Source organism: Xenopus tropicalis, chromosome 4 (genome assembly GCF_000004195.4).
Source record: "Xenopus tropicalis strain Nigerian chromosome 4, UCB_Xtro_10.0, whole genome shotgun sequence".
Classification (NCBI taxonomy): Eukaryota; Metazoa; Chordata; class Amphibia; order Anura; family Pipidae; genus Xenopus; species Xenopus tropicalis.
Genome location: NC_030680.2, coordinates 148,471,236 through 148,495,544, shown reverse-complemented (window position 1 = coordinate 148,495,544; position 24,309 = coordinate 148,471,236). Strand labels below are relative to the sequence as shown.

At 47.4% G+C, this 24,309-nt stretch overlaps 1 protein-coding gene across 2 annotated transcripts in view; it reads right to left on the bottom strand.

The window, feature by feature from the left end:
- Positions 1-23,473, bottom strand: part of pxk (PX domain containing serine/threonine kinase) — a 49,737-nt gene extending 26,264 nt beyond the window's left edge. Inside the window, exons 1-9 of one of the 2 annotated variants that reach the window (XM_031901255.1) lie at positions 23,245-23,473; positions 7,589-7,639; positions 7,039-7,086; positions 5,443-5,629; positions 2,549-2,626; positions 2,388-2,461; positions 2,221-2,295; positions 1,148-1,252; positions 1-65 (exon numbers count right to left, since the gene is read on the bottom strand). The exon at positions 1-65 is cut by the window's left edge and continues 37 nt beyond it. In XM_031901255.1, the coding sequence (XP_031757115.1) occupies positions 1-65; positions 1,148-1,252; positions 2,221-2,295; positions 2,388-2,461; positions 2,549-2,626; positions 5,443-5,629; positions 7,039-7,086; positions 7,589-7,639; positions 23,245-23,346 (785 nt within the window). In that variant the 5' untranslated portion in view covers positions 23,347-23,473. The remainder of the gene's footprint in view (positions 66-1,147; positions 1,253-2,220; positions 2,296-2,387; positions 2,462-2,548; positions 2,627-5,442; positions 5,630-7,038; positions 7,087-7,588; positions 7,640-23,244) is intronic. The other variant, XM_031901256.1, reaches the window with a different exon arrangement.
- Positions 23,474-24,309: the final 836 nt, after the last annotated feature.

Genomic DNA, 24,309 nt, shown 5'->3' with positions numbered 1-24,309 from the left:
AGCTCCAGGCCTTGAATTTTCCTGGGATTGCAGTATTTCTTCAAAAACGGATCTTTAGGTTTTGCCTTAGGAAAAACAATAATTACGAGGAATTAATGTTGTGTAACACCCACCGGGACATAAGTAGTATCACTCATGTATTATAAGGGATAATGTACCCCCTACTGTAAATGATAAGGATATTAGCAGTCACTGAGGGGTTCTGTGCCCCCCATATAAAGGCACAAGGCTGCAGGCTGAGTTATACAGGGAACTCTGAGTATCACTCATGTATTATAAGGGATAATGTACCCCCTACTGTAAATGATAAGGATATTAGCAGTCACTGAGGGGTTCTGTGCCCATATAAAGGCACAAGGCTGCAGGCTGAGTTATACAGGGAACTCTGAGTATCACTCATGTATTATACGGGATAATGTACCCCCTACTGTAAATGATAAGGATATTAGCAGTCACTGAGGGGTTCTGTGCCCCCCATATAAAGGCACAAGGCTGCAGGCTGAGTTATACAGGGAACTCTGAGTATCACTCATGTATTATAAGGGATAATGTACCCCCTACTGTAAATGATAAGGATATTAGCAGTCACTGAGGGGTTCTGTGCCCCCCATATAAAGGCACAAGGCTGCAGGCTGAGTTATACAGGGAACTCTGAGTATCACTCATGTATTATAAGGGATAATGTACCCCCTACTGTAAATGATAAGGATATTAGCAGTCACTGAGGGGTTCTGTGCCCCCCATATAAAGGCACAAGGCTGCAGGCTGAGTTATACCCTACTGTAAATCATAAGGATAATAGTAGGGGGCACAATATTCAATACAATCTACAGCGTAACTCAAAACCTACTGTACGTTCTCTGTAGTAAAATTCAAAAAAGAGTTCAAGTGTCTCATTTACATCACTAGGCACCAATTTTAACTGATGACATCACTAAGCACTGTTTATAAGGATATAATTCACAGGAAATCCATGGCACTTTATAGGGATACTTCTTACAAAAGGCATCCCAGGGGACCATTTCTGAGGATATATATTTTACAGGTTATGAACATATTCGGTACCCCCACATAAACAACTCAAAATATACCGATTTATAAAATATCTACAGATGTTTCTTGTTTAGGCCAAATACTGTGACCCTACCTTGTAGATGAGGTCCTTCAGGGTTCCCTTCTCATTGAACGGCCGGATTATAAGAGCTGACGATTCACTGGCTGTTGCAAAAGTGATGCGATAGATGTAAGGATGCTGAAAAAAGAACACATTTCAAATGCCTGACAAACCATTCTTTTTTAATTACTTAACTTTTCGTTCCGCGGCTCTCCAGTTTGGAATTTTATCTGGTTTCTAGGGTCCAATTTACCTTAGTTACCAGAGAGTGGTTTGGGTGAATGACTGATATACTATAAACTAAACTATAAAAGAAAACGAAGAACAACTAAAAAGTTGCTTAAAATTGGCCTTTCTATAACATATTAAAATTAACTTGTGAACTTTCCCTTTAAAGGGGTTGTTCATCTTTAGAATAACTTTTAACATGATGAAGAGAGTGCTATTCTCGGACAATCTGCAATTGGTCTTTATTTTTGTTCTTTTTAGCTTTCGGTTCAGCAGCACTACAGTTTGGAATATCAGTGGCTATCTGGTTGCTAGGGTCCAATTTAACCTAGCAACCAGACAGTGATTTGAAAGAAAGACAAGAATATGAATAGGGTAGGGCCTAAATAGAAAGATAAGTAATAAAAAGTAACAATAACAATAAAACTGGAGCCTCACAGAGCAATAGGGTTTGGCTGCCGGGGTCAGTGACCCCCATTTGAAAGCTGGAAAGAGGCAGAAGAAGGCAAATAATTAAAAAACTATACAAAATAAATTATGAAGACCAATTGAAAAGCTGCTAAGAATATGCCATTCTATAACATACTATTGGGTATATTTATCATGCTGTGTAAAAAGTGTTGATGTTGCCCAGGGCAACCAATCAGCAATTAGATTTCAACAGTTAGAAAACCAAAGCAAAAGCATCTGATTGGCTGTTATGAGCAACATCATGTTTTACTCCACTTTTTTACACCAACCAACAAAACCCTCTCAAATCTCCTACCACGGAGCGACTGGGGAGCAACAGGTTGGCCACGCCTCATTCTATCTCTGTGATGCCATTGGATAATGGACATGTGACCATTCAGGAGCAGAAAGACCAAGCCAATACTTACAGACCAAGACTGAAGCAGTTTAATCGCACACTGAAAATCCTTGTCCTGCAGGTACTTGTCAGGTCCCAGGTCGGCCTACAAACACACAGACCAAGTTGGTTATACGGCCGGGGCAAGCAAGGCCCATATGGGCTTATAGAAAGGGAAGGGGGCAACCAAACAATTACCCAGCTCAGCACAAGGTGCTCTTTAGGCTGACTCTTGCACTTCATTAGAAAGTATCGTTTCCGTAATCTCCACCCTGCAGAGAAGAATGGGTTCCGGTCAAAGAACTGACAGCCACTTCCACAAAATGGAAATATAGATATTATCCCTCCGTATCTCTTACCAATATCCTTCAAGGGCTCAACGACCTCCCATTTTGGCTCCGAGCGGAAGAACATGGACACTTGCTGAAGGGCGACTTCTATATAAACAAAGAGGAAAAAGCTTCAGATGATTTGGACTCCTCCCTTTGGGCTGTCTCTGGGTCTGGTAGGGCAACAAGGGGTTAAAGGACCCCATTATTTATTATATAAAGTAGCTCCCAATCCCCAAACAGCCACGGGTTCGGCAAACTGATATTAGTATGTTATAAAACAGCCTATTTCAAGCAACTTTTCAACTGGTCTTCATTATTTATTTCTTATAGTTTTTGATCTATTTGCTATTTTCTTCTAAAGGTGCCCATACACGTTAAGATTCGCTCGCTTGGCGAGATCGGCAAGCGAGTGGATCTTCACCCGATATCCCCACCTACGGGTGGGCGATATCGGGGAGCGTGTAGGCTAATTCGATCGTTTGGCCCTGGGGCCGATGTGGCCCCCGATCAGACTGGATTTCCTAACCTAGCCGATCGATATCTGGCCAATTTCAGGCCAGATATCGGTCGGGCAGGCCCCTCGTTTCTGCCCCTACACGGGCCGATAAGCTGCCGAATCGATCCAAGGGACCCATATTGGCAGCTACAATCGTCCCATGTATGGGGACCTTTACTCTTTGCAGCTTTCAAATGGGGGTCACTGACCCCGGCAGCCAAACCCTATTGCTCTGTGAGGCTCCAGTTTTATTGTTATTGTTACTTTTCAGGTCCCTCTCCTATTCATTTACCATCCTCTCATTCAAACTGTCATCACTAAGGTCATTTAGACCCTAGCAACCAAATAGCTCCTGAAACTCCAAACTGGAGAGCTGCTGATCAGAAAATGAAATAACTAAAAAACTACAAATAATAAAAAATGAAGACCAATTGCAAATTGTCTCTGAATATTACTCATTATATCATACTAAACGTTAATCCATAGGGCTTAGGTACCTCCGGCAGTCCCATAACTGAAATATGGCAGGGAGAGAGGGATGTGAGCATTATATTACACAGCCTGGTCTTGTGGCCCATTTCCCATTTTATTAGCCCACTCCATTTGGTAGCAGTATTGTTCCTTTACTACAGAAAGAATATACACACACACACACACACACACTGTCTTACAAGGTCCCCCATAACGAGATGTTCCTATATGAATGGCTGGATGAGTAAATGGGTATGGGAGTTGCTCAGATGAGCAGAGGAGACCAAGGATGAAATGGATAAAACATAAAAGTAGTAAATGCAGGTAAGAGAATAAGCAGACTTGGAGTGTAGAACCAGGACTGTACTGCAGGGTTCCATCTGGTAAACAACCTAATTGCTGCTTATTCCCATAGGTTCCATTTCCGTAACAGATATTCACGGAGCTGCACAGGGAGGAAGATGCACAATAATACTGAGCTAGGGATTTGGGAACAATCCCAGAGATGTTTTGTAAGCTCTTAAAGGGATACACACAGTAAGGCAATAGTGCCAACCCCGGGGCCCCAGGTATGGGACCTGCACTAGAGCTGCCTGGAAATACAGCCCCCGACACGTCATTGAGCAGTCATTATTCTCTATAGGTGCCCTTTAGAGTGCTCTATGCACTTAGTGAAAAATTTTTAATTTCCATGTTTATGTGACTTCAGCCGAACCCGAATCCTGCTGAAAATGAAAGGCCGAATCCCAAACCGAATCCTGGATTCCGTGCATCCATATTATATTATATTATATATATATATATATATATATATATATATATATATATATATATATATATATATATATATATATATATATACACACACACATACATACATAGGTATGGGATCTATTATCTGGAAACCTATTATCCAGAAAGTTCTAAATTACGGGAAGAAGATCATCTTTCATAGACTCCATTATAAGCAAATAATTCTAATTTTAAAAAATATAATAATAAAACAGTACCTGTACTTGATCCTGACTAAGATATAATTACCCCTTATTGGGGCAGAACAGCCCTATTGGGTTTATTTAATGGTTAAATGATTCCCTTTTCTCTGTAATAATAAAACAGTACCTGTACTTGATCCCAACTAAGATATAATTACCCCTTATTGGGGGCAGAACAGCCCTATTGGGTTTATTTCATGGTTAAATGATTCCCATTTCTCTGTAATAATAAAACAGTACCTGTACTTGATCCCAACTAAGATATAATTACCCCTTATTGGGGGCAGAACAGCCCTATTGGGTTTATTTCATGGTTAAATGATTCCCTTTTCTCTGTAATAATAAAACAGTACCTGTACTTGATCCCAACTAAGATATAATTACCCCTTATTGGGGGCAGAACAGCCCTATTGGGTTTATTTCATGGTTAAATGATTCCCTTTTCTCTGTAATAATAAAACAGTACCTGTACTTGATCCCAACTAAGATATAATTACCCCTTATTGGGGGCAGAACAGCCCTATTGGGTTTATTTAATGGTTAAATGATTCCCTTTTCTCTGTAATAATAAAACAGTACCTGTACTTGATCCCAACTAAGATATAATTACCCCTTATTGGGGCAGAACAGCCCTATTGGGTTTATTTCATGGTTAAATGATTCCCTTTTCTCTGTAATAATAAAACAGTACCTGTACTTGATCCCAACTAAGATATAATTACCCCTTATTGGGGGCAGAACAGCCCTATTGGGTTTATTTCATGTTTATTTTTTAGTGGCCTTAGAGTATGGAGATCCAAACTACGAAAACATCCCTTATCCGGAAAACACCAGGTCCCGAGCATTTTGGATATATATATATATACACACATACAGAGAGACACAGCTAGTAATGGGGGCACAGAGACAGGACACTGAGTGACAGTAGTAGTACAAGCCGTATGGAGGTGCTGCCGTACCGGTGTAGTTGGCAGAATAGTTGGTCGGGTCGAGGAATTTCTTGACCTGCTCATAGTTACACAGGATGTGGTTGGAGGTGATGACATTTAGGTAGTTCTGAAGGCCCTTCTGTCTCTCCGCAATAAACTCCCGATCCATATTCCCAATCAGCTTCTTAGGAGGGAGCGGTAGGCTGAGCCCGGAGATCTGGAAAGGAAACAACAGAAATCGGGAGACTGTGGGATAAACACTATGGCAGCTCCTATTTAAGAAATAATATAAAACTGCACCTGTTAAAGATACGCATTTTACAGATTTTTGGTTAAAGAAGGAATATTTACTGTTCGTGCATGAATGGCCTTTGCCATTATCCAATCACTAATGCACAGTATGTGCTCTATTTACTGCCCATCTGCCATGAGATCCAATCTACGCAGAACAGATATAGCTCAGGGGGGAGAGGGGCAGTGGGAATGCGGGGAGAGAGGGGCAGTGGGAAGTGCGGGGAGAGAGGGGCAGTGGGAATGCGGGGGGAGAGGGGCAGTGGGAAGTGCAGGAAGCGAGGGGCAGTGGGAAGTGCGGGGAGCGAAGACAAAAAGGCAAAAAAACGTGCAGGAAACATGAAAAATTATGGGGCACGGGTAATGATATGGGGCACGGGTAATGATATGGGGCACGGGTAATGATATATGGCGCAGGTAATGCCATGGGGAATGGGGAATGCCATGGGGAATGGGGAATGCCATGGGGAACGGGTAATGCCATGGGGAACGGGTAATGCCATGGGGCACGGGTAACGATATGGGGCACGGGTAACGATATGGGGCACGGGTAACGATATGGGGCACGGGTAACGATATGGGGCACGGGTAACGATATGGGGCACGGGTAACGATATGAGGCACGGGTAACGATATGGGGCACGGGTAACGATATGGGGCACGGGTAACGATATGGGGCACGGGTAACGATATATGGCACGGGTAACGATATATGGCACAGGTAATGCCATGGGGCACAGTTAATGCCATGGGGCGCGGGTAATGCCATGGGGCGCGGGTAATGCCATGGGGCGCGGGTAATGCCATGGGGAACGGGTAATGCCATGGGGAACGGGTAATGCCATGGGGAACGGGTAATGCCATGGGGAACGGGTAATGCCATGGGGAACGGGTAATGCCATGGGGAACGGGTAATGCCATGGGGCACGGGTAATGATATGGGGCACGGGTAATGATATGGGGCACGGGTAATGCCATGGGGAACGGGTAATGATATGGGGCACGGGTAATGATATGGGGCACGGGTAATGATATGGGGCACGGGTAATGATATGGGGCACGGGTAATGATATATGGCACAGGTTATGCCATGGGGAACAGGTAATGCCATGGGGCACGGGTAATGCCATGGGGCATGGGTAATGCCATGGGGCACACATAATGATATATGGCACAGAGGTCCCTTTCCAGTCCTGGGCCCCATCCTGGCCTCTTCTACTGTTCAACCGTCCACAGGACGCGGCCCTACTACCTTATATGATACAGTAATCAGGGCTTACTAATAAAGTCCCAGAGTACAGAAGCACACAGGGCAGCAACCCTAAAAGGCCTTACCTGCAGGCTGTTATTCAGCATATCGAAGTCACTGTATCTTCTTATAATCTGAAAAATGACATCAGAGATAAAGCAGGTCAGTGACATCATCTGCGCCCATATATATATATATGTATACAGTATATAACTGCACTGAAGCCATGTCATATATAGAGATAAGTATATAACTTCCCCCCATCCCTATAGATGTGTTCCCCTACCATTTGGGGTGTCACCTCCCTCTAGTTAGACATATACCCCCCAGGTGTATTTCCCAGTACCTGCATTCTCTCTCCCCCCCAGTTCCTCTGAATCTCCTGTGGGGCTCATTTATCAACACTGGACAAATGTGCCCATGGGCAGTAACCCATAGCAACCAATCAGTGATTAGCTTTTTTTTTTTTTTTTTCAGCCGGCTGCAGATAGAACAACGAATGCAATAATTTGATTGGTTGCCATAGGTTACTGCTCATGAACAAATTTGCCCAGTGTTGACAAATGACCCATATGTACAGACTATAGCCACGGTCATGGAACCTCCCCCCCCATCTGGACTCTGCAACCCCCTTACCTGCCAACTGTTCTCCATTGAGACCCCTCGCTGGACCCGCACGATGTACTCCTGCACAGAAAGGCACAACAATTAGAGCAGAGGCCTTTAGCCGCAACATAACTGCCTAAATAAAATGGGAGCAAGTGGCATTTGGTACATTAGCGTAACTGCCCCAGTCTGTCCCTACCAGGCACAATCCCATAGGAGCTGCTGGCCCAGTAATACAGAAGGAAACCAATGGCTTCTCTCTGCATCTCCCCAGTAGGACCCACGGGCCCCATCTGACCCAATTCTGCCCAATTTACATTTATTTAGGTGCCCACAGGCACTGATTGCCCTCAGAATGGGACCATTCCTACAATCAGTGTACCCCAATCCATTCCCAAGTGAGATACGCATGAGTTCCCAAACCTTTGAACCAGGGCTCCTCAAACTTTTTAAACAGGGGTGAGGCCGCAGCGGGGGCAGGGGCCCGGGTAAATGACCTTGGGGGGGGGGGGCTGTAGTGTGAGGACCCCTGCTTTAAACTAGGGATGCACCGAACCCTCAACTGAGGGAGGTGCCAGAGTGGTGCCCCGCCCCCTGCCAACTCCCATACCATTAAATGTAAAACCGCTGAAGCTCCAATCATGGCCCTTGTGATTTCAGTCTGAATACACATTTTCTGACAGAAAACCTGCATTTCTGGCAATTTCAGATCTTTTTTTCCTATATGCCCTCTGTTATGAGTTTTACAGGAACAGGGGGGTTGCACCGTACTTCCCCTCAGCGGGGGGCTAACTGGCACCCCTGGAGGACCCAGGGCCGCCATCAGTGGGGGCACAGGGGGGACAGTTGTCCCGGGCCCGGGCGATTTTAACCTTAAAGGGGGCCCGGCTGTGCTACAGTTTTCTTAGTAGCTTGGGCCCCTTTAATCAATTCCGGCCCTGTCGGCAGTCTGAAGTGCCAAAGGAGCCGCCGCTGAAGATGCCGGGGGGGGGGACACGGTTGGGTTGGGCTGGCTACCAATGTACTAGGGGGCACTGCTGGCTACCAATGTACTAGGGGGCACTGCTGGCTACCAATGTACTAGGGGGCACTGATGGCTACCAATGTACTAGGGGGCACTGCTGGCTACCAATGTACTGGGGGGCACTGCTGGCTACCAATGTACTGGGGGGCACTGCTGGCTAGCAATGTACTGGGGGGCACTGCTGGCTACCAATGTACTAGGGGGCACTGCTGGCTACCAATGTACTAGGGGGCACTGCTGGCTACCAATGTACTAGGGGGGCACTGCTGGCTACCAATGTACTGGGGGGCACTGCTGGCTACCAATGTACTAGGGGGCACTGCTGGCTACCAATGTACTAGGGGGGCACTGCTGGCTACCAATGTACTAGGGGGGCACTGCTGGCTACCAATGTACTAGGGGGGCACTGCTGGCTACCAATGTACTGGGGGGCACTGCTGGCTACCAATGTACTAGGGGGCACTGCTGGCTACCAATGTACTAGGGGGCACTGCTGGCTACCAATGTACTAGGGGGCACTGCTGGCTACCAATGTACTAGGGGGCACTGCTGGCTACCAATGTACTAGGGGGCACTGCTGGCTACCAATGTACTAGGGGGCACTGCTGGCTACCAATGTACTAGGGGGCACTGCTGGCTACCAATGTACTAGGGGGCACTGCTGGCTACCAATGTACTAGGGGGGGCACTGCTGGCTACCAATGTACTAGGGGGGGCACTGCTGGCTACCAATGTACTAGGGGGGGCACTGCTGGCTACCAATGTACTAGGGGGGGCACTGCTGGCTACCAATGCACTAGGGGGGCACTGCTGGCTACCAATGCACTAGGGGGGCACTGCTGGCTACCAATGTATTAGGGGGCCCCTGCTGGCTGCTAATGTTCTAGGGGGGCACTGCTGGTGACCAATGGGAGGGGCCATTGGAGGAGTTGCTGAGGAGGAGGGGGGCCCAGAAAATTTTGTTGAGATGGCAACCCTGGGAGCCCACTAAAAAGCCCACTGGGGACCAGCTAGTGTTGCTATGGTAACTACAGCCAAGCGCAGGAGTGTAGAGAAGGGGGGTAATGGTGCAAAGTTGGGGTCCCTGTTACAAATTGTGCACAAGGGCCCGTACACCTTTAAATTACGCCCCTGAACTCACAGCAACCGAATGTTTGTTTGTTTGTGCCAAAAACAGATCAATACTAATTGCTGATTGGCTGATACGGGTCACTGCTCTGTGCACTTTAGCCCCTTGGCTACGAGACGTACCCGAGCAAAGTCTGATCAATGGTGATTTCTGATATTCCTGCCCCTGTACTCCTCTCAGCCAATGGGAGCTTGTGTTACAGCCGTGTCTCACAGCAGGGCCATCAGCCCTCCCTATTCGTACAGGGTAAAACTACTGCTCCCATCCTGGCTGTATATCTATAATAATACAATTATGGTTTCTGTCAGGACAGGAAGTAGAAACGGAGAGGTGAGTAGCAGGGAAAACACTCCCCCTTGCAATCGGAACGTTACAGTTGTTCTTGGGCGATTCTTGGGTACATGTAAGTGCTTATTGTGACTTGTGTATCACCCAAATTCTTTTCTTAATAAAATCATCCATGCCTGTTATAAATGTATTTAAAAATCTGAGCGGATTTTTAATTACAATTACTTTTACTTTCCATTCAGCACTTCCTACATATCACTTAGAAGGCCTCTAATTCCCCTAGGTTGCTTTTTGCTAAATTAGATATTGGGAAGGAATTGAAACTTGCGCCTTCAGTGTCAGGCATGGATAGGGTTGTGGGCTAGAACTCCCAGCATCCCCGGCCAGCAGCCCTATTAAGGGTAACACCATTAGGGAGACAATCACCCATTTATACTATTCCTGAAGCTTTGGCACTAGGGCAGGGAAGTATTGGGCAGTAATAGCCAGCTCCTGCCAGCAGCATTCTAATTGGTTAAGGAACCTGGACATGCAGTAGGGCCCCGGGATGCAATAGGGCCCCGGGATGCAATAGGGCCCCGGGATGCAATAGGGCCCCGGGATGCAATAGGGCCCCGGGTTGCAATAGGGCCCCGGGTTGCAATAGGGCCCCGGGTTGCAATAGGGCCCCCGGGATGCAATAGGGCCCCCGGGATGCAATAGGGCCCCCGGGATGCAATAGGGCCCCCGGGATGCAATAGGGCCCCGGGTTGCAATAGGGCCCCAGGATGCAGTAGGGCCCCAGGTTCCAATAGGGCCCCAGGGTGCAGTAGGGCCCCAGGTTCCAATAGGGCCCCAGGGTGCAGTAGGGCCCCAGGTTCCAATAGGGCCCCAGGGTGCAGTAGGGCCCCAGGTTCCAATAGGGCCCAGGGATGCCGTAGAGCTCCGGGTCGGCAGTTTACATTATATATAGTTGTCACAAGGGTTCTTATATAAATTTCACCCAAAATTAGGAACTTTGATCCACTCAGTGGGCAGAAATGCCAGTTAGAATCCCTATGCATGACACCAGGACAGCCACATCTGTAACCCACCTGCCTGCCACTGGTTGCCAAAGGCGACAAGAGGGTGCTGGGAGTTGTAGTCAAATTACATTCTGTGGGAAGCAGGTTGCCCAAAAGACTAGCACCTATCCTGCAATCCCTTTATACTGAATATCTGTTTGTGCTTCCAACACAGAGCGGCTGGGGTGAGCCCACAGAACCACCACTATGTGCTGAGTCGGGCAGTTCCAGAGAAGCCCAGTGAGGACAGCGAGGAAACGAGAGGAGTCAGGGAAGCTTCTCCCCCCATTCCTGGGCAATGGAGTCAGGGCACCGAGGGGCCAAGAGGAAACACATCCAGCTGAGTCACCAGAACCTGCTCCGGAACACGGAGAAGCAAAACACAAGCAGCCGTGAAAGTCTGAGTGTATGTGAGGGGGGGTTATGTCACCAACCCACAGTGCTGCACAATACCCAGGATCAAGAGCTTACACTTTTCTCTCAGTTCAGCAATATCTGGAGGCAAAGGAACAGGGGCCCATAGGCACAGACATATAAAGGTGTAGTTCTGGGTTCTGTCCACCCCTGGTGACCCGGCACAGCCCGATAGGCAAATCAAATCCAGACGTTGGGGGGCCCCTTTGTACGTTCTACAATGAATCAAAGCAAAGTGAATGTGCAACACCTGTAACCCCAATATGGGGCCCCGGGAAACAACAGAAATCAGCCAAACAAACACAAACAACCCAAATCTCAAAGAAAATAAATTTGCACTTTAATCCTGGGCCCTCGTGGAGCAGCCATTGCCCCCAAGCAAGGAAACGAGGAAATATTTATTATTCTCTATGCAGAATTTCTGGCTTTCTAAATAAACAGAGCTGCGTGTCGAGGAGGAATATCAGCCAATGTAAATACACTTACCCCCACCTACCCCCCCCCCAGGCAAAATCTGTGTTGTGCACCCAAAAGCTGAATAAGCTTATTGCAAAAGCTTGGCACCCAGAACTGCCATTATCAAAAGGTAACATCTACTGCAGAACAACAGTCTCTGTAATACAGATACAGTGGCTTGCAAAAGTATTCGGCCCCCTTGAACTTTTCCACATTTTGTCACATTACAGCCACAAACATGAATCAGTTTTATTGGAATTCTACGTGAAAGACCAATACAAAGTGGGGTACACGGGAAAGCCCAATACAAAGTGGTGTACACGTGAGAAGTGGAAGGAAAATCATACATGATTCCAAACATTTTTTACAAATAAATAAGTGCAAAGTGGGGTGTGCGTAATTATTCAGCCCCCTGAGTCAATACTCTGTAGAACCCCCTTTTGCTGCAATTCCAGCTGCCAGGCTTTAGGGTCTGTCTCTACCCGCTTTGCCCACCTACAGACTGAAATCCTTGCCCATTCTTCTTTGCAAAACAGCTCCAGCTCAGTCAGATTAGATGGTCAGCCTTTGGGAACAGCAGTTTTCAGATCTTGCCACAGATTCCCCATTGGATTTAGATCTGGGCTGTGACTGGGCCAGTCTAACACATGGATATGTTTGGGTTTAACCCATTGTTGCCCTGGCTTTATGTTTAGGGTCGTTGTCCTGCTGGAAGGGGAACCTCCGCCCCAGTCTCAAGTCTTTTGCAGACTCCAAGAGGTTTTCTTCCAAGATTGCCCTGTATTTGGCTCCATCCATCTTCCCATCAACTCTGACCAGCTTCCCTGTCCCTGCTGAAGAGAAGCCCCCCCAGAGCATGATGCTGCCCCCCCATATGTGACAGTGGGGATGGTGGAGTCAGAGTGATGTGCAGTGTTAGTTTTCCGCCACACATAGCATTTTGCATTTTGGCCAAAAAGTTCCATTTTGGTCTCATCTGACCAGAGCCCCTTCTCCCACATGTTTGCTGCCCCCCCCCCCCCCCCCCACATGGCTTGTGGCAAACTGCAAACGGGACTTCTTATGGTTTTCTGGTAACAATGGCTTTCTTCTTGCCACTCTTCCATAAAGGCCAACTTTGTGCAGTGCCCGACTAATAGTTGTCCTATGGACAGATTCCCCCACCTGAGCTGTAGATCTCTGCAGCCCCCCCAGAGTCACCATGGGCCTCTTGGCGGCATTTCTGATCAGCGCTCTCCTTGTTCGGCCTGTGAGTTTAGGGGGACGGCCGTGCCTTGGTAGGGTTACAGTTGTGCCATACTCCTGCCATTTCTGAATGATCGGTGGAACAGGGCTCCGTGGGAGGTTCAAGGCTTTGGGAATCTGTTTGTAGCCTAAGCCTGCTTTATATTTCTCAATAACTTTATCCCTGACCTGTCTGGTGTGTTCTTTGGACTTCATGGTGTTGTTGCTCCCAATATTCCCTTAGCAACCTCTGAGGCCGTCACAGAGCAGCTGTATTTGTACTGACATTAGATTACACACAGGGGCACTCTATTTAGTCATTAGCACTCATCAGGCAATGTCTATGGGCAACTGACTGCACTCAGACCAAAGGGGGCTGAATAATTACGCACACCCCACTTTGCACATATTTATTTGTAAAAAATGTTTGGAATCATGTATGATTTTCCTTCCACTTCTCATGTGTACACCACTTTGTATTGGTCTTTCACGTGGAATTCCAATAAAATTGATTCATGTTTGTGGCTGTAATGTGACAAAATGTGGAAAAGTTCAAAGGGGCCGAATACTTTTGCAAGCCACTGTATATAGAGATTATACCATCTCAGCCATAAAGCAGGGCAGGACTGCTGCTTACAATGGGAGGGATCAGATAGGATCTGTGCCACTGTGACAGAATGCTCTGTTATACAGATAGCTAGAATCTCAGCCATAAAGCAGGGCAGGACTGCTGCTTACAATGGGGGGATCAGATAGGATCTGTACCACTGTGACAGAATGCTCTGTTATACAGATAGCTAGAATCTCAGCCATAAAGCAGGGCAGGACTGCTGCTTACAATGGGGGGATCAGATAGGATCTGTGCCACTGTGACAGAATGCTCTGTTATACAGATAGCTAGAATCTCAGCCATAAAGCAGGGCAGGACTGCTGCTTACAATGGGGGGGATCAGATAGGATCTGTGCCACTGTGACAGAATGCTCTGTTATACAGATAGCTAGAATCTCAGCCATAAAGCAGGGCAGGACTGCTGCTTACAATGGGGGGGGGGGGGGGATCAGATAGGATCTGTGCCACTGTGACAGAATGCTCTGTTATACAGATAGCTAGAATCTCAGCCATAAAGCAGGGCAGGACTGCTGCTTACAATGGGGGGGATCAGATAGGATCTGAGCCACTGTGACAGAATGCTCTGTTATACAGATAGCTAGAATCTCAGCCATAAAGCAGGGCAGGACTGCTGCTTACAATGGGGGGATCAGATAGGATCTGTGCCACTGTGACAGAATGCTCTGTTATACAGATAGCTAGAATCTCAGCCATAAAGCAGGGCAGGACTGCTGCTTACAATGGGGGGATCAGATAGGATCTGTGCCACTGTGACAGAATGCTCTGTTATACAGATAGCTAGAATCTCAGCCATAAAGCAGGGCAGGACTGCTGCTTACAATGGGGGGGATAGGATCTGTGCCACTGTGACAGAATGCTCTGTTATACAGATAGCTAGAATCTCAGCCATAAAGCAGGGCAGGACTGCTGCTTACAATGGGGGGATCAGATAGGATCTGTGCCACTGTGACAGAATGCTCTGTTATACAGATAGCTAGAATCTCAGCCATAAAGCAGGGCAGGACTGCTGCTTACAATGGGGGGATCAGATAGGATCTGTGCCACTGTGACAGAATGCTCTGTTATACAGATAGCTAGAATCTCAGCCATAAAGCAGGGCAGGACTGCTGCTTACAATGGGGGGATCAGATAGGATCTGTGCCACTGTGACAGAATGCTCTGTTATACAGATAGCTAGAATCTCAGCCATAAAGCAGGGCAGGACTGCTGCTTACAATGGGGGGGGGGGGGGGGGATCAGATAGGATCTGTGCTCTGTTAAGCAGATAGCTAGAAGATTACTTTAATGCCTGTTTTGCTAAGCGTTAGTAGTGGCCGGTGGGGCCGTAGGAAATGGAGACATCAGGCCAATCTTATGATTCTGTTTTGGAGGAAGAAGCCATATAAACAAACCAATGATCCTGGGAGGAAGAAAACAATGTGATTAATCAGATTTGCTGCAAGAAATCACAAGATTAGAGGGATAATACATATAAATATTTATAGCCCTTGGCATGTGTGCCTGTTATAACCTCAGTAAATCTCTGTGTGGGAGGAGCCCAGCTCCCTGCATCTCATAGGCTGATAAGTATATATACGCCAGGCATGGGCATCTCTTGGACTGCTGAGAGTTGTAGTTCAGCGACAGCTGTGAGGCCACAAGATGTTCGTGACTAATACAGAAAGCACTTCAGCACTTTTGCATGATGTGGATCAGCAGCAATTAGTTTCTTTCAATCTCGGAATTTTCCAGACTTTCCACATTGAATAACAATTAATTGGCCGATTGGCCACCAGGAGTAAAGCTTACACAGGAATTCCACCAATAACAAGCTCGCACTGGGGGGCCCCAGACCAAAGGAACAAATGTGACTGAGGGGCCAGAGCAGAACGGACCCCCCGGTGGCGGCAGCTGCTGCTCTCAGTGGGCTCCATGTTGTTACAGTGCGGCTGCAATCAATAAACAGAACATCTGCCTGTTATGGGGGGGACAAGCTGTCATGTACGGCACGAGGGGGGGCACTGGGGTTTAGTGGTCACTCACCGGCACCAATGCCCAGCTCACTCCCAATATATTAACTGTAATCACCGGCACCAATGCCCAGCTCACTCCCAATATATCAACTGTAATCACCGGCACCAATGCCCAGCTCACTCCCAATATATCAACTGTAATCACAGGCACCAATGCCCAGCTCACTCCCAATATATTAACTGTAATCACAGGCACCAATGCCCAGCTCACTCCCAATATATTAACTGTAATCACCGGCACCAATGCCCAGCTCACTCCCAATATATCAGCTGTAATCACCGGCACCAATGCCCAGCTCACTCCCAATATATATCAACTGTAATCACCGGCACCAATGCCCAGATCACTCCCAATATATCAACTGTAATCACTGGCACCAATGCCCAGCTCACTCCCAATATATCAACTGTAATCACTGGCACCAATGCCCAGCTCACTCCCAATATATCAACTGTAATCACTGGCACCAATGCCCAGCTCACTCCCAATATATCAACTGTAATCACCGGCACCAATGCCCAGCTCACTCCCAATATATCAACTGTAATCACTGGCACCAATGCCCAGCTCACTCCCAATATATCAACTGTAATCACTGGCACCAATGCCCAGCTCACTCCCAATATATCAACTGTAATCACTGGCACCAATGCCCAGCTCACTCCCAATATATCAACTGTAATCACAGGCACCAATGCCCAGCTCACTCCCAATATATTAACTGTAATCACTGGCACCAATGCCCAGCTCACTCCCAATATATCAACTGTAATCACAGGCACCAATGCCCAGCTCACTCCCAATATATTAACTGTAATCACCGGCACCAATGCCCAGCCCACTCCCAATATATCAACTGTAATCACCGGCACCAATGCCCAGCCCACTCCCAATATATCAACTGTAATCACTGGCACCAATGCCCAGCTCACTCCCAATATATCAACTGTAATCACTGGCACCAATGCCCAGCTCACTCCCAATATATCAACTGTAATCACAGGCACCAATGCCCAGCTCACTCCCAATATATTAACTGTAATCACCGGCACCAATGCCCAGCCACTCCCAATATATCAACTGTAATCAACGGCACCAATGCCCAGCCCACTCCCAATATATCAACTGTAATCACTGGCACCAATGCCCAGCTCACTCCCAATATATCAACTGTAATCACTGGCACCAATGCCCAGCTCAGGAGTTGGCACACATTGTGTAACCTTGACTAGGAACTACTGTGAGAATGTGGGAAGGGCATGAAGGGGCATAGGCAAAACAAACCCTGGTTATTGCACTTTGCAGGCAACTCGGGTTCCACCCAGAGACAAAGCAGTTCCTTCTGACAGAATGTGGCACAACAAGTGGCGCTGTGCCCAACATACAGCGCTGTGTGTGCCAGAGCCGCATTCAGAGGGGCACAGGGGCATCCTGTAGGGTACCCCCTATCTGCATGTCATTCAGATGCAAAATCTGAAAAGAGCCAAATGCCCAGTACGGGGCTGCCTTACAGCTGGCACTGCCATGCCCTGTACATTGTGCTGGATTTCTACAGCCTGAACCCACTATTGGCCCAGGTACAGGTGCCCTGTGCAAGGGCCCTAATGGGCAGAATTATGCCTGGGGCAACAACAGTAAATAAGCCCTAATGTGTCTAGTGAAGTAATAATAGTGCAACACTAACTGGCAGTTGCACCGTGACAGTCACCGGGGTCAGTGGGAAAGTCACCGGGGTCAGTGAGTTAGAAGGGCAATAAAAGTGGGAGGGACAGATAATACCTGTTTGTTATGCAGGGAACATGGGTTTCTAGGCAGAATAATTACCCCCTGGCACCCAGTGAATAACGCGGCTTTGTTTTGCCAACACTCAGTAAATGAGCAGAAACACTGAGAAAGGAACAGGTTCCTTCCCTGAACTAAATAAGTGCATCAAAGCATCTTAAAGGGGTCAGCACCCCAAATGCACAGTAATGAGCCTAGTGCTGCTAGTCACCCCAACCTCACTGATACTCTTGGGGCTCAGTGGGAGCAACTCCCAGAAGAGCAGCGTCAGGTTGAGGCCTGGCACTGCCCTAGAGGTGCCCCATTGCCCACTCCATCTCCTATCCGACTGACACTGATTGGGTAGGTTTGGGGTACCCTGCCCCTCAACCCCAGTACAGCAGCAATGGAACAGAAGCATGCTGGGGATGCCCCACTGCCCACTCCATCTCCTACCCGACTGACACTGATTGGGTAGGTTTGGGGTACCCTGCCCCTCAGCTGCAGTACAGCAGCAATGGAACAGAAGCATGAAGCAAGGTTTTATTATTTTTTACATATATGGACCCCCAGGAAGCTGCTGCCAAAGACACAAACCCTCGGATGCCAGTTTCCATGCCAGCGCCATTACTAGCAACAAGGGGCAGGAAGCAATTTTGGGCACTGTGGAGCTGTATTTGGGCAACATCTTTAAGCATGACATAGGCCTAAAACTACAAGGGAAAGCAGTGGCAATAAAAGTCCCAGTGAGGCTGTACTGTAACTGGTAGGACTGGTTTGTGCGGCTCCTTGTTTGGCCTTTGGCCTTAATACTGTATATAGAATACAGGTCAGGCGTTCATCCATTGTGCTCCTGTTATGTAACCCCCATCTCCTCGTCTCCATCACCATCATCATCCCTGCCTCCCTGTTCTGCAGCACAGCAATCTCTTCCCTGCCCCCCGTTATCCACTCCAGCCTCAGCTCATGTACCCCAATCCCACCGCACCTGCCTGCTGGGCCCCCCATAAACACCACTCCAGGGGGCTGGCAGAACCTGGGGCAGTTGCAGGCCGGAGAGAACTGGGCACGTGGGCACAGCTGCAGCCTCAAAGTGAGCTCCTATAGTGCAATAAGACTAAGGAAAAGCTGAAATGTGATTGGCTGAAAAGGATTATGACCCTAGAGGGAGATTTATTCCCAATCTGCACTTTCCCAGCAGTCAGCAGAGACTTGAGAGACAGTCAGTTAAACTCATATTACAGCTGATGCCACAACTTCTCTCTCACCGAACCACATCCGCCCTCTAGGAACCGGGGGCTGCCCCTCTTTGGGCAATATCCCCCCACTATCTATTACACTTCCCATAATATGAGGAGAGGCTTCCTGCGTCAAGCTCTGTCGTAAGAGATTTAGGGGCAGTTGCCACTCTGTGGTTTGGGAGGGGGGGCCATAACTAAACTTCTTAATTACAGGGGTTGTTCACCTAACTTTTAGTTAGGTGATATCATTGGTGATTATTATTTGTGTTTTTTTTTCATTTTTTGTTCAGCACTTCTCCAGTTTGGAATTTCAGCAGCTATCTGGTTGCTAGGGTCCAATTTACCTTAGCAACCAGGGAGTGGTTTGAATGAGAGACAGATATATTTATAGGAGAGGACCTAAATGGAAAGATAAGGAATAAAAAGTAACAATAACAATTAAACTGTAGCCTCACAGAGCAATTGTTTTTTGGTTGCCGGGGTCAGTGACCCCCTAAGCACAAGCATTCGTCCAATTACTGAGCTGCTTGGGGATGCTGGGAGTTATCAGGAGCGCAACTGGCAGTCCTTGCCTTACTCTGAGTACCAGAGGAATGAGAAGGAAAGCGGGGGGGCCCATTAGTACACATAAAGGCCGTATGTTCCCAGCCAAAAGCAAATGACTTCATTGGAAGATAAATATTTGCCTGCGTGGCGCTACTGTGTTTCGGCAATGGGGCAGCGGCTCGACCAGAGATATCAGAGCAGCAGCTAATTATGGGTTTCAAGGCATTGCAGAGAGTGACTTGGCCCCCCAGCATCTTAGGGCCCCCAAATCCTTTGTAAAAGATTTAGCCAAATACAGAACCGAATCCTAATCTACATGAATAGGGGACCCGATGCCCGTGCCCAGGATACGCAATTAAAGATCTTGAGGAAGAAGGGGAAATGTGAGGAGTGCAGCGTCATCTAGAAAGTGCTGAATGGAAAGTGAAAGTAACTGCCTGCCTAAGGCATAGAGGCGGGGCAGACAATATATGATTGACAGCTCAGATTTTCACATACATTTAGTACAGGTAAGGATTGAATGAAAAAAAAATGGGGTTTCATGTTTAACTTGTTTTATTATACTGTTTTTTATGTCTGGGTGACAGGTCCCGTTTAAGGGGGGGGCAATATTAACGGGCAGAAACCACCATCTGCCCAAAATGCCACAAATGCGTTGGGGACTTAATGCATTAAATGTGTGATGGGAAATGTGACCCTGTAACTGCTGAGCAGCACCAACCCCAGGGGTTCCATTGTGCCTTATTCTTTCCCTCAGACCAGGACTGGGCACATTTTGGGCATTGCCTGGTACCCATTACTGGTGTCACTGATCCTGTACCAAACAAACTGCCTATAAATAGGCCCCTTATTTATTCCTATTGAGGACTCACTGTACATGTTACTGCAGCTTTAAAGGGAAAGTGAGAATGTTGCAATCAGCTCAGTAGTCACAACCCTTCCCATAATAACGGTTTCTCATCGCAGTCACAAGCCTGAGCACATGTCCCCCCCCCCAACTCCCATTCACACGTGGATCTGATTCCCTCTGGCCGGGGCTGCCCTACTCTTTAAATAAGAACTTTATGGGGCAGATTTATAAACAAAGGTGCCAAACTGCACCAGGGCAGTTACCCACGGCAGCCAGTCGTTCTCATGGTTTTGTGGGAGCCGGCAGATGGGGCCCCATTTATCTGGCTCTTTGGGGCTCTGCCTTGTGTCACACATCAAAGGGCCGACTGTCACATCTCTTTGGCATTTTGTTAATTTCCAATCAAGTGGCTGTCTCACAGCGATGCCGCTATATTCACCTACTCCTAATTGTTTCTTATTATACAAATCTACTGCTGGGGGTGTTCTTATTATATAATGGGCATCTCTTACAGTGTATAACTCCCAGCAGGCAGTCAGTACCTACACACACAGTGTATAACTCCCAGCAGGCAGTCAGTACCTACACACACAGTGTATAACTCCCAGCAGGCAGTCAGTACCTACACACACAGTGTATAACTCCCAGCAGGCAGTCAGTACCTACACACACAGTGTATAACTCCCAGCAGGCAGTCAGTACCTACACACAGTGTATAACTCCCAGCAGGCAGACAGTACCTACACACAGTGTATAACTCCCAGCAGGCAGTCAGTACCTACACACAGTGTATAACTCCCAGCAGGCAGTCAGTACCTACACACACAGTGTATAACTCCCAGCAGGCAGTCAGTACCTACACACACAGTGTATAACTCCCAGCAGGCAGTCAGTACCTACACACACAGTGTATAACTCCCAGCAGGCAGTCAGTACCTACACACACACAGTGTATAACTCCCAGCAGGCAGTCAGTACCTACACACACAGTGTATAACTCCCAGCAGGCAGTCAGTACCTACACACACACAGTGTATAACTCCCAGCAGGCAGTCAGTACCTACACACACAGTGTATAACTCCCAGCAGGCAGTCAGTACCTACACACAGTGTATAACTCCCAGCAGACAGACAGTACCTACACACAGTGTATAACTCCCAGCAGGCAGTCAGTACCTACACACAGTGTATAACTCCCAGCAGGCAGTCAGTACCTACACACACAGTGTATAACTCCCAGCAGGCAGTCAGTACCTACACACACAGTGTATAACTCCCAGCAGGCAGTCAGTACCTACACACACAGTGTATAACTCCCAGCAGGCAGTCAGTACCTACACACAGTGTATAACTCCCAGCAGGCAGACAGTAGCTACACACACAGTGTATAACTCCCAGCAAGCAGGCAGTCAGTACCTACACACACAGTGTATAACTCCCAGCAGGCAGACAGTACCTACACACACAGTGTATAACTCCCAGCAGGCAGACAGTACCTACACACACAGTGTATAACTCCCAGCAGGCAGACAGTACCTACACACACAGTGTATAACTCCCAGCAGGCAGTCAGTACCTACACACACAGTGTATAACTCCCAGCAGGCAGTCAGTACCTACACACACAGTGTATAACTCCCAGCAGGCAGTCAGTACCTACACACACAGTGTATAACTCCCAGCAGGCAGACAGTACCTACACACACACAGTGTATAACTCCCAGCAGGCAGTCAGTACCTACACACACAGTGTATAACTCCCAGCAGGCAGTCAGTACCTACACACACAGTGTATAACTCCCAGCGGGCAGTCAGTACCTACACACACAGTGTATAACTCCCAGCAGGCAGTCAGTACCTACACACACAGTGTATAACTCCCAGCAGGCAGTCAGTACCTACACACACAGTGTATAACTCCCAGCCGGCAGTCAGTACCTACACACACACACAGTGTATAACTCCCAGCAGGCAGTCAGTATCTACACACACAGTGTATAACTCCCAGCAGGCAGTCAGTACCTACACACACACAGTGTATAACTCCCAGCAGGCAGTCAGTACCTACACACACACAGTGTATAACTCCCAGCAGGCAGTCAGTACCTACACACACACAGTGTATAACTCCCAGCAGGCAGTCAGTACCTACACACACAGTGTATAACTCCCAGCAAGCAGGCAGTCAGTACCTACACACACAGTGTATAACTCCCAGCAGGCAGTCAGTACCTACACACACACAGTGTATAACTCCCAGCAGGCAGTCAGTACCTACACACACAGTGTATAACTCCCAGCAGGCAGTCAGTACCTACACACATACAGTGTATAACTCCCAGCAGGCAGTCAGTACCTACACACACAGTGTATAACTCCCAGCAGGCAGTCAGTACCTACACACACAGTGTATAACTCCCAGCAGGTAGTCAGTACCTACACACACAGTGTATAACTCCCAGCAGGCAGTCAGTACCTACACACACACACAGTGTATAACTCCCAGCAGGCAGTCAGTACCTACACACACAGTGTATAACTCCCAGCAGGCAGACAGTACCTACACACACACAGTGTATAACTCCCAGCAGGCAGTCAGTACATATATATAGATACACAGTACATATAGATATAGATACACAGTACATATAGATATAGATACACAGTACATATATATAGATATAGATACACAGTACATATAGATATAGATACACAGTACATATAGATATAGATACACAGTACATATAGATATAGATACACAGTACATATATATAGATATAGATACACAGTACATATAGATATAGATACACAGTACATATAGATATAGATACACAGTACATATAGATATAGATACACAGTACATATATATAGATATAGATACACAGTACATATAGATATATAGATACACAGTACATATAGATATAGATACACAGTACATATATATAGATATAGATACACAGTACATATAGATATAGATACACAGTACATATAGATATAGATACACAGTACATATAGATATAGATACACAGTACATATAGATACACAGTCTCCCCCATAGTCTCTCACCGTGTGGGACTGCAGGCTCTGACTCGCCTCTATGACTGCAGTAAGCGGCACCGTATCATCCAGCAGCACTTTGTGGGCAGGCGGTTTGTCCATGAACGCCATCCCGGCCGCTACCCCAGGCACCCACCTCACTCCCCGGGCACCGGCTCCGCACTGCCCCTACTCAGCGGACACTACAGGCCCGGGGAAGGGGGAGGAGCTTCCCTGACATCGGGGGCGTGATTCTAAAGACATGTGACCCGTGAGGGTTGAGGTTTCCATGGAAGAGGCGTGTCCTTGACGCATCCAGAGCTATCGTGCAGCCGCTGGGTCCTAGAGCCGGTATTTAACCCTCACTCCAGTGTAGGTTACTTGCCAAAGATGGAGACTGGCAGCTTCTGCCGCCCATAGTATTACTAGCAGGCACATAGTGATTATAAATCAGTTTGGGATTCATTGCTACTGCAATCCGCAGGTAACCCAGTTGTTATTGGCCTACAGTTCCCAGCAGCCCCTGATAAACAAGGATGTATTGCCAGTGCTCTCTGTCATTTGCCAGCAGGGAGACCCAGCATAAAGCAGTATGGGCACAAGTACCCTGGCTAATAGTGTCTATGTGCTCATGATTTCACCCAAGGTCCAACTACCAGCGAGTTGTGATATATATATATATTTTATTTCCATACAAAGTCTGTATGTGTTCTCCCAGCACCTACAAATAAACAATTTCTTTCCACCAAATACCCTATTTTGTATAAGAGGTTTCAGTCTCTAGGCATTTAACCTCTGTTAATGTTCCTGTGTAAGAACTAAACCCATAGTATGCCACGCATCTTATCTGTTATGTCAGTGTGGGCCCTATTGCCCCCTTACATCTGATACAGATGCCCCGTGGCTATTTCAGCCGCACAAACCTTTATGGAAACACACAGAACCTTTTTACCTGTGTATGGGCACCCCCAATGGGCCTACACAATATCTGGCCTAAAATCAACTGGTCACAAATGGGACGGAGCTTTCTATGAGTGGGCGGTGTTTGGATGAATTGTGGGTGGAGTTCAGCATAATAAGGCATGCTGTGGCTGT